Source organism: Carassius gibelio, chromosome B3, assembly GCF_023724105.1.
Source record: "Carassius gibelio isolate Cgi1373 ecotype wild population from Czech Republic chromosome B3, carGib1.2-hapl.c, whole genome shotgun sequence".
Taxonomy (NCBI): Eukaryota; Metazoa; Chordata; class Actinopteri; order Cypriniformes; family Cyprinidae; genus Carassius; species Carassius gibelio.
The window spans coordinates 18,438,259-18,454,453 of record NC_068398.1 but is presented as its reverse complement, the minus strand read 5'-3'; the positions used below and the strand labels follow the sequence as shown (position 1 = coordinate 18,454,453).

Genomic DNA, 16,195 nt, shown 5'->3' with positions numbered 1-16,195 from the left:
TAAAGACTTATGTGGATCGTACAGCCCCATGGCGTGAGTCTGACCAGCTGTTTGTCTGTTTGGACATAAGAGTAAAGGCCATGCGGTTAAAAAACAGCGCATGTCCTATTGGCTGGTGGAGTCAATATCTTTAGCCTATGAGGCGCGCGGACTCGCTTCGCCCTTAGGAGTTAAAGCTCATTCCACGAGAGCAGTGGCTTCTTCTCGAGCTTTTCTCAGTGGATGATATCTGTGCTGCGGCAGGATGGTCCTCACCGAGCACTTTTATCAAGTCTTACAGTCTGGATGCGAGGATGGCTCCTGGCTCCCGGGTTCTCTCTGCTTGAGAAGATGCTTCCTTGGATCCCAGCTATCAGGTACGTCAGGCGTTATGGTATAGCGTTCCCATAGCAGGTGACGTCAGCGCAGCATCGAAGTGACCTATGAAAGGGAACATCTCGGTTACGTATGTAACCATGGTTCCCTAAATAGGGAACGAGATGCTGCGGTCCTGGCCATGCCGTACCTTGATAGCATTCTTCTTCTTCAGTCATGAATTCTGAGCGAAATGGCACGCGGCACCCAGGTATACGATGCGTATGCATGCGTAGGGCGGTGCCAAGTGCTATTTGGCCAATAGGATTGGCGGGATGGTATATGGCTTCAGACATTCATCACTCCGAAGGTGTTCCCATAGCAGGTGACGTCACCGCAGCATCTCGTTCCCTATTCAGGGAACCATGGTTACATAAGTAACAGAGATGTTTGTGAGCTCAGCGCTGCTTTGCAGCCGTTACCGGAGAAACCCTTACCTCTCCAGCTCTTAGTGCCTCCTGCTGGCAGAAAATGAACTTGCGGTGTGCCGCCACCAATTGAGTGTAAGGATGTGGGAAACTCTGCATTGACAGGCAAAAATTAACCCAAATTGAGCTAGGCATTAAACCTACAAATCTTTTTCATTTTAAAAATCACTTTTACACACAAATAATAATTATCAAAAGGAAAATATTTATTAAAAACAAGAGAAAAGTCAAAAAGTAACATGCATGTAAGAAGAAATGCAGAAAAGTGTGGCAGAGTTAACAGAAGAGTTCATAAATAAAGCATTGAACATTTGTTGAATATAACTTAAGATCAAATTTGACTTTGTTCAATTTTAAATATTATATAAATATATATGAAAACACTATTATACAATAAATGTACAATTAGTTTAGTTCTTTACCTAGTTCTTTACCAACTATTCTGGCATGACAGTACACAAATAAACCACAACATTAACATTGATATTATAAAATTTAACAGACATGTGTGTAAAAGAATGTGAGCATGTTTATTAATGACAGTGTAAACTCTTCTACTAAACAACACCAAACAAGCATTTGACATCGTGTTTTTACAAATTATACACTTACAGTTTGTTTCATAGTCCATGAATAGCTATATATCATGCATCACTGTCAATTTTTTTCATGATCTCTTCAGAATAATTTATGTAGTCATGAAGAAGACCCATCAGCAGAGCATGTGACATATTTTACATCATCCAGGGCAGTGTCCTCCTTTAAAACCACTGCTGCGTCAGTTTAGAGGAAAGGACGTTCTCCTCTTTGACCAGCATTCATCCCAGTCATCACCTGCTCTTCATCAGTGGCCTAAAAAGAGAAACACATTTGGAAAAAGACAACATTTAATTAAACTATCCATTTTCAGATAGAGGTGTATTCACATCCTTAAGGACAGGTAAATAATCTGTTTTATGTTTAATGTCTCTGTCCACAGTGCTCTAGAATGCTATAATGGCAGCACTAGTGTGAGGGCATTAGATATTGTTTGAATAAATATATTGCTTTGAGAAAGCTTCTTTACTGAAACATGAAAACAGACATGATATTCACATACATCACAAATGTTCATGTACGTGGAGGGATGCTCTTCAAACGGTTAGTTCACCAAAAAATTGAAATGGTCATAATTTACTCTCCACATGTTGTTCCAGACTTATACAAACTCTGCTAATTTTTGGAATACAAATACACATTTGTAATATTCCCTTAATTTTTGTCCTCCATTGCTAGTCTGGGAGACCAGTATTTTATTTTGAACATGTTTGCTATCATATAATTTAAAATGTATTCATATATAAATATCGGAATGGATTATTTCTACATTAACTCTGTATTTATTAGGCTTGAAAATCCTGATTATCTATACTATAAATGGATTAACAAAAAAATGTGAAAATTAAAAATATATTCCTTTGTGTTGTAAAGACAGACAAAAGTCGTATAGGTTTGGAATGACACGAGAGCAAGTAAATGGTTTATGTGTGAACTATTCCTTTAAGAATGAAGCCCAAGAATGATGACTCTCCAAATCAGACAACTCCAAATTTGAACAACACAGACATCAATGGTTTAAATAAAATGAGCATCAAAATGTTGTTGTATCAAAATGAGAAGTAAACCGGCAGGAGACAACAGAAACATTTATTTTCTAAAAAACACTTACATAAAATCTCAAAAGAATTATGATCTCCCATGTCCCTGGCTTTCAACATCTACAAAAAAAAAAAAAAAAAAACATTATTTTACTCTTAGTTATAAAAAAAACTGATAACTGATAACATGACATTATGAAGTTTACTTGCCTTAAACTGTTCTTCCCTCTCTTCTGAAGAAGCTGAGAAAACCACCTCCTCACACAAGCAGACTTCTGTGTCCTTAACTCCACAGTTAGTTTCAGTTCTGCAAAGACAACAGATAACTTGACAGAATTTTGAAGTTTGTGACAAATATGACCTAAGACATTCACGGACAGTATATTAAAAGTACTTCGTCCGTTCAGTAATGTTAAAGGAGGCCGTTAAGACCTCAGTTTCTGAGGTGAAAACTGGTATACGTATATTTCTATATAACGTTAAGCTCTTTTGTTTCCGGCCTTTCATAAAATCTTCCTCCTTTCATACAACCGGGTAAATAATAAACTTTAAAGTTACTTACCACAATGTCTTTCATTCGCTTTTCGCTTCTTTCATGCTGAGAAAATGGCGGCTGCTTGCATGGAGATGTACAGTACGATCTTAACGTGAAATCCGTGCTCCCCTTCACATCTGCGTTCCCCAGCGCCGCTGGGTTATAAGTGAGACCAATTTTCAACCCAAACTTGGGTTAAAACAACCTGATGTCCTACGCAGCGGTCTCAATCTAACATTTGGGTTGAAAAAACAACCCAGCATTTTCTAGAGTATAGAATGTGTATGAGAATGGATCAACAAATAAACAATACTTACTCTTGAGACATTTAAAGATTAAGTATAGGCTACAGAAGGACAAACATCCAAACTTTTTCAGACTATTGCAGTTTGTATTCAACCTATGGTTCGGCTACATCAGAAAGTTTCTCAGTGATGAGGAGAATCTGGCTCTGATCTTCAGTGGCACAGAATGGATTCTCAGATCTTTCTTTACTGCATATAGAGAATGATTTAACCAAAAAAATATCAGAAGAGAAATGATAGTAAAAGAAAGACACAGAGGTCATTTATCAGTCTTTTGCATGCCGAAGTCTATTTTTGCATATAAATCGAGCGCAGCGTTAGTTCAGTCAGGCCACGGAGGCAAGGCTGTGAACAGCTGATGCGGTCAGCTGTCAAATCGCTCCAATCACCACTTTTCTCCTATTAGAAACGGGACAGAAGTAGTGCCACTTATACGTGGCACTACTGCTCGGTAAGTATGCTCAACGGCTCGCAAGGCTCAAACTGCTTACAAGAGCCATTGCTCGCTCAGGAACTATCAGACGGCAAATCTACCTCCACCGTTTAATCAGGTTTTGGCAGGATTACCACAGAGTATCTCATCAGATTTCATTCGTAAACTTAAGAGTATTTGCCGTGTTGTTTGTCAAGCAACAGACTGAATTAATATGAGAGAGCTCTTGATATAATTACTTTGCACGCGATTCATCATTAGAGTGAACTAATAAGACCGACTCACAACTTTACACGAGATCTGCTCCCCGCTGGAAGAAGCTATATATCAACAAAATCAAAGCATCCACGAACAACTGGCAATTTCAACTTTAATTCATCTCTGTACATCTTCACAAAGCTAAGTTATTTCATTTGTACTGCCTAGTGCTATTTTGGCGAATATGCTTCAGACATTGCTTATTGTAAAAGCTATTGTTCAGTTACATTGCGAGGCATGCTATCATATTACCACACCGGTAACAGTTAAATATACCCATGAGCCTCGTTACTCTGTGGTCAAGGCTGTCGATATTAACGGCTGCTGCTCAGGCTCATTTATTGGGGATGCTTTCTTTAAACTTATCCAACTACTCCCAACACACTTGGTTTAATCAGTGATCTGCTGTTGCTCAAACTAGTGTATCGATCAAGTGCTGAATACTACATGTACAGATCGCCATTTTGCTCGTATCAATGCTAAAACGTATCTGACAAGGGCTTATGTTGTTGCCTAAATTAAAGTCTGACCATATGATATATGTCATATGATATATATAATATAAATAAATAAATAAATAAATAAGTTATTTATAAAAGTTTTATAATTATTATTATTATTTTTATTTTTTTCGTTAACTACATTTAAAACACCTCAGATTGGACTTATGTTACTTTATAGCTTGCATATCCGCCCCATTTCTCATGAATAGTTTTTGAACAGGTGCTTGTATTTGTGCTTCCACTGTGTCTCTTGCACAGTAATACACTGCAGTGTCTTCAGTCTTTAACTGACTCATGTGCAGATAGAGATTAGAGCTGTCCTTAGATGCTGTGAATCTGCCCTGAACTGACTGAGCTGAGCTCTTGGAAGAATCTGAATAATAATAAATAATCCATTCCAGTCCTTTTCCAGGTGCCTGACGGATCCAGTGCATGCTAGTGCTACTAACAGTAAACCCACTGCAGGCACAGGTCAGTTTGTAGGAAGCACCTGGAGACACAACTACTGACTGTTCAGACTGTGTGAGCACAACCTGACAGTCAATACCTGCAGATAAACACAACATTTAGATGTATGAATATTAATATTTACACTGAAAACTGTTTGTTTATTCAGGGGATTCACTTACAAGACACAGCAGCCAGCAACAGCAAGAGAAATGAAGTGAACATGGTTTATCTGAAGGCTGATCTGATGATGAGTCCTACACTCCACAGTGTAGCTGTTTAAATATGAAGCAGACATCAGTTCATTTGCATCGAACCCCCAAATAGTGGAATCACTGGAGCTTGAGACTGTTGAGGTTCATTGTATATTCAAATAATATTGTACTTCAGTAAATAAATATTACATTTTTGCAGCAGGCATGTGCGTGCAACCCCTCAGTTCCATCAAACAGACATGGCATTGTGTTTTGTTCATGAGAAAGTAGGTAAAGGTCTTTAATAAAGCTGTAGAGCTTAAATGAGTTGTAGTAGAACAGCAAACAAAGATCAGCACTTTTCCAATATCAGGTTGTTGTTGTTGATGCACTTCTTGTTGTGAAACCATGCTGATCCTGGATAAATAAATACATAATTCAAATATTGAAAAATATGTGATAGTTTACTTGTGTAATTTTATATTCGGCAACACAATAATGTAGATGTACAAGTAATAAAATGTAGTACTGTGCGTGTATAAATATAATTACAGTTTTTTTCAACTGCTTACACACATTTTCCAAAGTTTTCCTCTTTTTTTCAAAACTTAACACACAAATTCAAGAATTGCACACACAAGATGCAAAATACCTCACATCTCTTTCAAAATGAAACACCACAGTCAAAATATCACAAACATATTTCAAAAGCAAACATTTGTCTTACGTTGTAAACACCTTTACCATAATGTTATATTTTTGATTATGTCATATACACACTGTTATTCAAAACCTAAAGCTCTTCTTTTAAAAGCTCACATGTACATGATTGAATGTAATTGGGAGAGAGCTGTTGAATATATACTGTAAAGTAAAAAAAAAAAGCAAAATTGAAACCAAACTTTTATTTTTTTTGCTCTTTGTTGTTGTAAATGTAGTATTAGTGTACACAGTTTGAAAAAAAAAAAAAAAAACATCAGAAATATGTAGTGTTGTAGCATGTAGTGTAAAACCAAACATAATGTGTGTGCTTGCATGTGGAGATGGTTGGGTGTATCTAGGCTCCATCTCTCCTCGGGGCTGGGTCCGGCCAACATACGTCATCCACGTCACATGCTATATTCTCTCTTGATACCTTACCAAACTGTGACCAATGCAATGCACTGTAGTAAATGAATGCAAGGGTACTACAGTAAAATATATTTATTATAGTATAGGCCTATTGTTTGTTATGGTAAAAAAGCTATTATGTGTACATTAGAACATGTGTACAATACATTAGATTGTTACATACTGGTTCTCATTTCTAAAGGTTCGAATCATACCCGCCACAGTAAATCTACTCAAATTAGGCTGGACTCTCAACACAGCCTCTCAGTCCAGCCTCTCTCATTGTTAAACCATGGTTTATCACATGATCGACTACTGTAGCCCTAATCTCATTTGAGACCACTCTTCTTGTTCCTTGTCCTCCTCAATTTCTGACTCGTCCTCTTCCTCCCCTTGCTCCCCTTCCAACTCCTCTTAGTCAAACTCGTCCTCTGGCTCTCCTTCCAACTCCTCTTAGTCAAACTCGTCCTCTGGCTCTCCTTTCAACTCCTCTTACTCTGTCTGCATTGTTTGCATCCATTGTCCAAAACCTATTACTTGATCTTTGGCCTATTTATAGGCCACTAGTAAAGTTATGATTGGTTATTGTTAAGAAAAGCAAGTGTTTGCACATGTGAGGAGTTAGTGTGAGGCACTGATGAATTAGTGTGGCATTTTGATTGGTTGTGTTTATAAAAGGAAATCAAGAAACTTCCTGTCAGATTTTTGTGTGTTGCATAGAAAATTGTGTGTTGTGTTTTGCAAAATGTGTTTAACGAAATTGAAAACTGTGTAAAAGGCCAAAAATGTGTGTATGGTTTTGCAGATTTATTGTGTGGTTCTGGTGTTTGGGTGTCAGGTTTTAGAAATTGTGTGACAAGTAATAATTTTGTGTTAAAGCAGTTGAAAAAAAACTGTAAACTGATTTATGCTATATATGTTCACTTTATATACATATGTACATATACATGTAAATATGTCCTTTGTCTTTTCTGTCTATTGAGTATAAACATGACAAAAGTCTGATAAAAGTTTAGTGTTCAGCTTTAAACCCTATCATATGAGGCGCCGTGTAGGATTTAAATCAAACTTCGCTTATCAATACATACATAAAACACGTGCATATACACCTATAAATTACTCGCATATACATGCATACTACTGAATGTTCAAAAATACATATATAAAATACACGTGAACACTAATATGAAATCGATACCAATACATATAATGTTAGCAATGTATGCATACACACTTGTGAATAACTTTCGTATACATATAAACTTGACACGTGCATACACCTACAGACACTCACATATACATATTAACTTGATCCATGCATATACACCTATTAAACACTCGCACATACATATAAACTCGCTGCATACAAACACAACTGCACATACTCGCACATACATATAAACTTGATCAGTGCATATACACCTATTAAACACTCGCACATACATATAAACTCGATGAGCGCATACACATCCATAAAACACTCGTGCATACATAAACAATAACATTTACTAACGTATACAGTTCAGATGAGAAAAACATGTGTACATGTATAAATGCGAGTGATTTCATATGTGGATGTGCGTGAATTTTCAGTATAAACGGAAGGCATTTCAGTGTAAACGGAAGGCGTTTAAGTGTGAACGGAAGTAACCAAATTTGCAATTATGGACAGGGATCTGTCATTCCTAATCGTTTGCTCAATCATTAAAAAAAAAAAAGTTTTTAATAACAAAACGAAATCGGAATGTTTTATATATATATATATATATATATATATATATATATATATATATATATATATATATATATACACACACACACATGAACTGGAAGATTCTTGATCAAAAAAATTTTTCCCAAAACTGATACATTTAGTAGATAAAATGTACTCTATAGTTAAAAAAAGGTTGTAAAAATGTCTTTATACACTTTGTTTTTGTCTTTAATCATATACTGTATTGTGGTGCACTTTGAGATGAATTGTCCACAGACCATGCTCTTTTTTTTTTTTTTTTTTTTTTTTTTACAATACCCTTTATTCAAGAAACATGTTTTATTAGGTTGTGCTTGATTTGATTACCCTTTGATTATCTTGATTTCAAAATTGTGGATTTCAGGAACAGAATGTAATAAAACTTTAAAACTGGTTAATAATACAAAATTTGTATCAAACAAGGTTTCTTTTGTTTTTGTTTTTTGCATATGATGTTTAACTATTACACTGATAAAGTACACATCCACCATCCCCTGCATCAGATAATAAAAAACTTAAGTTAATTCTGAGGTTTACCCATGTCTTCATGTATGTGTGCAGTAGTGGCTCATATATAACTTGAGAATGAGTCTCCCCCATTAGAAGAGCTTCTGCAAACTAGGAACAAAATAACAGGCAGAAGTGCAAATCAAATTCTGCTGATTTGTAACATATACATTAATTACAAACAAACAGATTATCCACATGAACTGTAGGCTCTCATGCACTTCCATGTGAAACCTTTTTTAAAGAGAAAAAAAAAAGTTAAATAGTTGTTACTGCATACGAGTCTTTATATATAGTTCTTTATTCTCAATGACACCAAATATCTCAGACACTGAACATTTCATAACACCGGCGAGTTCAAGGACCATAATATCCAACCCGTTCTCATCAGTCTGCGTATAAATAACACGACTTTACACTTTCTATTTGCGTGTAATGCATACGCCAAATGCCATTTTTGCGTGCATATGATACGCCAATCCTTCCCATTAATTTCGGTGGAGAGCAGATGCGTCCAAATAACACGCATCATCTTCAGCGGCAGTGACGTCACCAGCGAGGCTCGTTCAGTTCACCTGATGCGCGTACACCTTCAAACAGGTAAGCAAGGGTAAATATATTTTTTTCTTCTTCTTTTTGTAATGATATCACGTGGTTAAGCGTATTGTTTTAATTATTTCAGTATTTCTGCATCACGTTAGACAGGGTCGTGTTTTTAAAGGGCAGTTTATGCTCAAATTATGGGTCAGTGGGCTGCTCAGCTAGCCTACCATTGTCATTAGCCTAAGCTAACCTGTACTGTTTATAGACCTGTTGCAGTTTTAAATAAATAATGATGTGACATATGGGTCTTCAGCTTTTAGACATGAGACTAATACAAGCACAACAAAGCACCCAACCCAATATCGCGTGATAATCGTGATCGTGTAAAAAGTCCACACATTTAGCATATTTTTACAATACTAGCCTAACTTTTGCTTGACCACGTCATGTGTAGCCAATACACACACAGTAACTACAGCATATTTACCATGCTTCTCCTACTGTAACCGTAGTTTTACTCTGGACTTTGTAACGCACATAACCACGACATTTACTATGGGTTTACCATAGTAACCATAGTTTTACTCTGGTATTTGTATTTACTAACACACAATAACCACAACATTTACTATGGGTTTACCATAGTAACCATAGTTTTACTCTGGTATTTGTAGTTACTAACACACATAACCACGACATTTACTATGGGTTTACCATAGTAACCATAGTTTTACTCTGGTATTTGTAGTTACTAACACACATAACCACGACATTTACTATGGGTTTACCATAGTAACCATAGTTTTACTCTGGTATTTGTAGTTACTAACACACATAACCACACTATGGGTTTACCATAGTAACCATAGTTTTACTCTGGTATTTGTAGTTACTAACACACATAACCACGACACTTACCAGGATTTTACCACAGTAACTGTGTTTTTACTCTACACTATTTGTAAAGCACAGTAACCACTAAGTTTGCCATGCCTTTAATATCTTTTTGTGATGTAATTGTAATTCAGTGTTTTTTCTGTCTTGCAGTTACGTCGGATTACATACTCCACAACAACCTGTAATCCAGCAGATCTTTAAAGAAGCCATCTCTTGTAAAATCTCTCTCTCTCTCTCTCTCTCTCTCTCTCTCTCTCTCTCTCTCTCTCTCTCTCTCTCTCGCTCTGCTAGAATTAACAGGGAACTTCAACTCCACGCTCCCAATGCTGATATTGAAGAAGCTGTCAAGGGGGCTGAACAAGTCCTTCAAAGGATCAACCCTTCACAGGTAATGTTGAAGACTCTTAGTTATAACTGATTTGCTTTAATGTACGCATCCTTATATTATGTGTTAATCAAATATTTTGGTCACAGATCATTTTAACACACTGTCTCAACATGTTTATATTTCAGGAAGGCCTGTCATGAGATTTGAATTTGACCATCTTGTGCATTTATGAAGAAGACCAAAAGCTGCAAAGGCAAACACTTCCAATGGTACGTCAGATACATTTTTCTCAGCATTTGATGTTTCTTAAATTTTGGTTCACTTAGCCCATCAGGAAGAACACTCAACAAAGAGCATGTTGTAGTAGTAATAATTCATCCAATAATCATATTATATTGCACAAGCGTACTTGTACAAAATTCTACAACTTTTACTCCTACTGCTGTTATTGGCCATTACCACAGCTCCCATCAGATTGTGCCCATTGTAAGAGTGTTTATATCATGAAGTTTAAATGAAGTCCATTGTATTCTTTATTAATCTTTACAAATTGGTGCCGCCTCTTCCTGTTTCAACAGTACATGATATCTGTCCACACCTCATAGTCTGCCTTTCTTTCTATGGTGATGTTACTGAACACATCTGTCTTAGAAGCAAGAGAATGGAAATCCTAGTTTAACTTTTCAAGTGCTACAAATCAGATCTTCAGTGAATTTGGGCAATCAGATCACTTAAAGTTGTTCACACAAAGACCAATAACTATAATGAGAAGTATTTTAGCATCCACACCAACAGACAGTACTGTTCTCTTAAATCTCTTAAATGTTCCCCTCATTCTGTTAAATTTATACACAAAATTCTGCCTTTCTCTGCCTTTTTCACTTCATCTTCATGCTGTACTCCCTCACTCACACATTCTTTTATGCTCTGTTGTAAGGCAGAAACTGAGAGTTTGCATGATGGCATTTTCTCAGACGCTGAATCTGATGTGTACAGATGAACTCAGGAGCCTACTAGAGTTGCCACGGAACTTGTGCTTGAAGTATATAATTATATCTGCTTTTTTTTTTTAAACAAATTAATATGTGACATTAAATTTGTGACAATAAATTTGAATATGTGACATTTATGAGAAAACTTTTCATAGATGTTAAATGGCATGTAATATTTTTAAAGCATTTTTAGCTGAATGAAATGTGTGAATGGATTAATAAATCCTTATGTGTTAATGATTACTGTATACTGGCACAGCTTGTAAATGACTGTAAGAATATTTATATGGGGACTGGTGTTGGATGCTGATGAAAGGCTAGAAATGCCCCTGGTGTTATCTATATCTGATTCTTGCATGTGTTCAGGTTTTTGTACAGAGCTGTGGCTTGTTTATTTACTGTGAATCTCTGGCACAGTAAAACACAGCTGTGTCCTCAGTCTGAAAATTCTTCCCCTGTAGAAACACTGTGTTTTTGGACGTGTCCTGGGTGAAACTGATCTTGTTTTTCACTGAGTCTTTAATGTTAGTGCTACCATCACTACAAAGATATCCGAGCCATTCCAGTGCTTTTCCAGTGGGTTGACGAATCCAGTGAATGCAGTAGCTTGATACTGAAATCCTGCAGGAGATGGAGAATGATTCTTGAGGTTTCACAACCATAGATGAAGGTTGAGTGAGCTCAACACAGAAAACACCACCTGAAAATAACAATAAAATAATGTATTATTAGATAACAGAAGCTTATTTCACTGATATAGATAGAATAAAAGATCAGTCAAGCTCACATGATGCAGCTGCCACCAGCAGTAATAGAGCTGATGAGAAGATCATGATTAAAAATGATGTGAATTTCTCCTTCTGTGCCTAAGACACACTTCTCTTTAGTACATGGAGTAGATGGAGAATTTGCATATAGTCTTTTTTTTTTTTGTCCAAGATGTGAAACTTCTTTTGCCATTTAATCTTTAGTCTGTTTGATATCTTGTATAATCTGTTGCACCATCAGGTTTTTAGATGTCCAATAAATGCATTTTTAATATAAATATAAACTTTTATTCTTTGATATGGAGGCCTATTTAGAGATTCTTATTGGTCGTATTTTTGATCATTTTAAACACTACACTTTTATAGCAATTTGTAGTGTAAATTTGAGAAACCTTTTCATAAATCTATTGTATAATCTAGGTCATATAATTTGATGTTTATCAAAAAAATTATATAGTGAAAGTTGAAAAAGTGGCAAATAAATGCATATACCAAACATTTCAGACACCTCCAATGAAACAGCATGAGCACAACCCATATTCAACAAACAAATTTAGTTTAATATTTGGTATTTAATTTATTAAAAACAATAAAATATTAGGTACAGTGCAATATTTAAGCAGAACTGTGTTTCCTATAGGCCACAGATCTGTCTGCACAGTCAGGCTTATGTTTAGGAAAAACAACACGATGCAGTGTGATTTTACATGTATACAAAAGTTCAGTAAACAAGATAATACTCAGTAACTTTACAATTTAGTTTTATCAGTATTTCAATTTTCATTGTTTTTGCTCTGTCAATGCCATCGAAAGAACAATTGTGCCTCACAAGTCTCTGCTGCTTTGTTCCAGTTTATAAAAACTGGATACATGAATGCAATCCACTCCAGTGTTTTCCAGGGATTTCTCTCACAACAGCTGCAGCACAGTTACTGAATGAAAATTCAGAGGATGTCCAGAACAGCTGAAAAGATTCACATGGTCTTTTTACCACAGCTTCAGAGTGAAGGACTGACAATGAATGTCTGTGGAGGGGAAAAAACAAAGTGAATACACTAAAACATTTACAGAATCTAAAGCCGACGATAGTAAATTAAATTTAATCTGACTAACTAAGAAAATGGCATTATTTACTGACCATGTAAAAATAATATTAAGAAGAGTAAATTCATTTTTATCATAATTGTCAAATGATTGTCCGACCTGTGCTGTCAGCAAATACAGACACATTATTTGTTGCAGCTTAAGAAGAAAACACATTACTGTTTTCCATTAACTCCTCCTTCCATCTGCATTGCACATTTTCTTGCAATGAACTGAATGATAAACGAGTGCACAGGATTTTTCTTTATATTGGTTCAAATTACACATTACTTGGTGATAAATGATGCAATTATTTCATTATAAGGATTTTTGGGGAATTTTGTTGTACAAGCTTAATTAATGTTTATAATTCCATTTTGACATTTAAAAACCAGAAAGTCATCAGAAACACTTTTTATTTGTGATATGACAATGTTTCTGTACAGGGAGTATATTAGCATCTGTCACTGTGTTTCTTTGGCACAATAATACACAGCTGTGTCTTCAGCTCGCATATTCTTTCATTGCAGTGTTATTGTGTTACTGGAAGTGTCTCTGCTGATACTGAACTTGCTTTTCAGAGAATCCTTATAGACTGTGCTTCCATCACTCCAGATGATTCCAATCCACTCCAGAGCTTTTCCTGCAGGTTGACGAATCCAGCCTGTATGCTCACTTGTAACTGAATATGAGACTTTACAGTTGATAGTGAGAGTGGCATCAGGACGGACAGTCAGAGACTCAGGCTGAGTGAGTTCATATGAATCAATACCTGTATCAAATCAAATCATACCTGTTAGTAAGAGAGCATGACATTTAGAAACTGTTAACAAGCTTGTAATCAACAAAATGATGAATCACACAGAAAACAGACTAAACTTACAGGATATGACTGCCAGAAGCATCACTAAAGATGAAGAGATCATGGTTTGTTTCTCAGCACAGTTTGACTGAACTGAAGTGATTCTTCACTCCCTCTAGTGATCAGATGAATGTGTAAACTTACTCATGCCTGCTGCTTAAATATGCAACAGGAGATTTACATAATAATACAGAGCTAATGAACTTCACGTGCATAACCCTGTCCTGAACATTATTTTAAACAAGGCTTTTAGGTTTTCATTTAAGTCATTATTTACATTGAAAGAGTCATTGAACAACGATCATGTAAAGTCAACTGTATTATTCCATTATCTAATCATGCAATACTTAATACTCCTCATGTTATTATTATTATTATTATTATAACAGGGATCTTTTATAAATATTACTAACACTGAGAGTTTTTTGAAAAAGAGTTGAACACCTAGAAGTGACAAAATTATAATGTATTTCTCTCATTTAAAACCTGTTAACTGTCACCCCGTCCCGAATACGGACGCATACGTTGACTATACTCTATTACAAACAAATCTAATCTAATCTTGACAAACTATATATCATTGGAAAGGTCTAAGACTCCCAAATAAATATTTTACCAATATTTTTTTGTTAAAAATTATTTAAGAAAAGTAATAGATTAATTTATGACAAAAGTGCACCCTCAGAAATCTACATTACAAAAGGAGTTTTGACCTTTGTTTAAAAAAAAGACTTCCTCGTTGCCTTTTTCTCTATCACATTTTAGAAATCAACAGAAGTTATATATCACTTGAAAACATAAAATCTCAAAATTCATTCTTCAAAACCCATTATAAAATCAGACATTGCATTACCATGTAAATGGTACATCAAAATCATGTTACAAAATGTTTTCAGACATGAATTATAAAAATGTAGGTTTGTATCATGCACATTCAAGTCTATCTTCAAAAACTTGAGTGACAGTTAAAGGGTTAAATATTTGTGACATTGAACTTTATAAATTAAATGTTATTTTTTTCTTTGCTCTACAAACGTCAAATTATTTACATCACATATTATTTATATATAAAAAAAATTACTATTTTACTTTTTTGACAGTTTTGTAAATATGGATTGTCTGTAGTCTGTATATGTATTTTTATTTTCTACACTTTTACTTATTTTAATAACAGCTAGTTGAAACAAAGTTTTCTTTTTTTATATTTTATTTTATTTTTGTTAGCGTATTTTATTTAATGCAATAATGATTTTTCTCTCTTTTTTATGGTTTTAGTTTTAGTTGACTGTAATAACCCTCATTCTGCAAGTGGATCTGTTAGACCTATACATCAGAAAGACTGTAAATATAATTTATGTAAGTTATATTAAATAGTTATATATAAATTATGTAACTATGTTAGCAATATGTTTTAATATATTTCATTAATCCTATAACATCACTGATCTGCTGAAATTTGAATCTTGCAGAGTGCTCTTCTATTGTTATATCAGCAGTATGTTCATCAAAGATTAATAATTTTGACTTTAACCTTCACTTTATAACTGTGATATTAGAAGTAATCTAAAAATGTCCTTCATGTGGTAAAGTATAATGAATCATTTTGTATTCAAGTAAAAAATGATTTTACTGTTAAGTTACACCAACAAGATCTGCAGGTAATTTCTCAGACATTTGTTGGGCTTTATAACACTCATATAAGTAAGGGTTTATTTTTTTCTTTCTTTTTTCATATTCCTACAGTATGTATGGGGACTTTTTATTGTTCTTTTCATTCAATATGTTTTTGAACAGAACTGCTGGTGTTTTTTATCACTGTGTGCTCTCTCTGGCACAGTAATACACAGATGTGTCCTCAGTCTGCATATTCTGTCCTCGCAGAGTCACTGTGTTCCTGGAAATATCTCTTGCAATTTGAAATCTACTTTTCAGTTTATTACTGTAATATGTGCTACCAGGGGCGTGCACAGACATTTTGAGGGGCAGGGGCTCAAGTGAAATAAAGGGCACTTCTCATAATTACGTATTTTTTTTCTTTTTTAAAACAAAAAAGTATATATGTTAACGCAACACTGACTTCCTTTAAAAAAAAAAAAACAAATTAAAAAAGTTAATTAATTTTATCTTCCTCAAACTCTAATTTTCAAAAGATGTCTACAAAATAATCAGTTCACACAGAAACCATGGTCTCCTTACTATTCACTAGGTTTATAGAGCAGCAAAGGAAGCCATCCCACAATGTGCATGTTTTGAAAACAT

The 16,195-nt window shown here is 34.9% G+C and overlaps 1 long non-coding RNA gene and 2 gene segments (V, D, J or C); 1 reads left to right on the top strand and 2 right to left on the bottom strand.

The window, feature by feature from the left end:
- Positions 1-8,838: 8,838 nt before the first annotated feature.
- LOC127952996 (uncharacterized) lies at positions 8,839-11,274 on the top strand. Of its 3 annotated transcripts, none has more exons than XR_008153081.1 (4): positions 8,839-9,064; positions 10,055-10,292; positions 10,418-10,501; positions 11,170-11,274. It is a non-coding gene; the product is annotated as an uncharacterized LOC127952996 (long non-coding RNA). The 3 variants fall into 3 exon arrangements; XR_008153083.1 differs by having other exon boundaries at positions 11,174-11,257; XR_008153082.1 differs by having other exon boundaries at positions 8,839-9,074; positions 11,170-11,237.
- A 320-nt stretch (positions 11,275-11,594) lies between these two features.
- On the bottom strand, positions 11,595-12,080 carry LOC127952987 (Ig heavy chain V region PJ14-like). The segment is given in 2 exon segments: positions 11,595-11,924; positions 12,012-12,080. Coding segments are annotated over 2 exon segments (351 nt in total).
- A 1,461-nt stretch (positions 12,081-13,541) lies between these two features.
- Positions 13,542-14,068, bottom strand: LOC127952991 (Ig heavy chain V region 5A-like). The segment is given in 2 exon segments: positions 13,542-13,846; positions 13,958-14,068. Coding segments are annotated over 2 exon segments (294 nt in total).
- Positions 14,069-16,195: the final 2,127 nt, after the last annotated feature.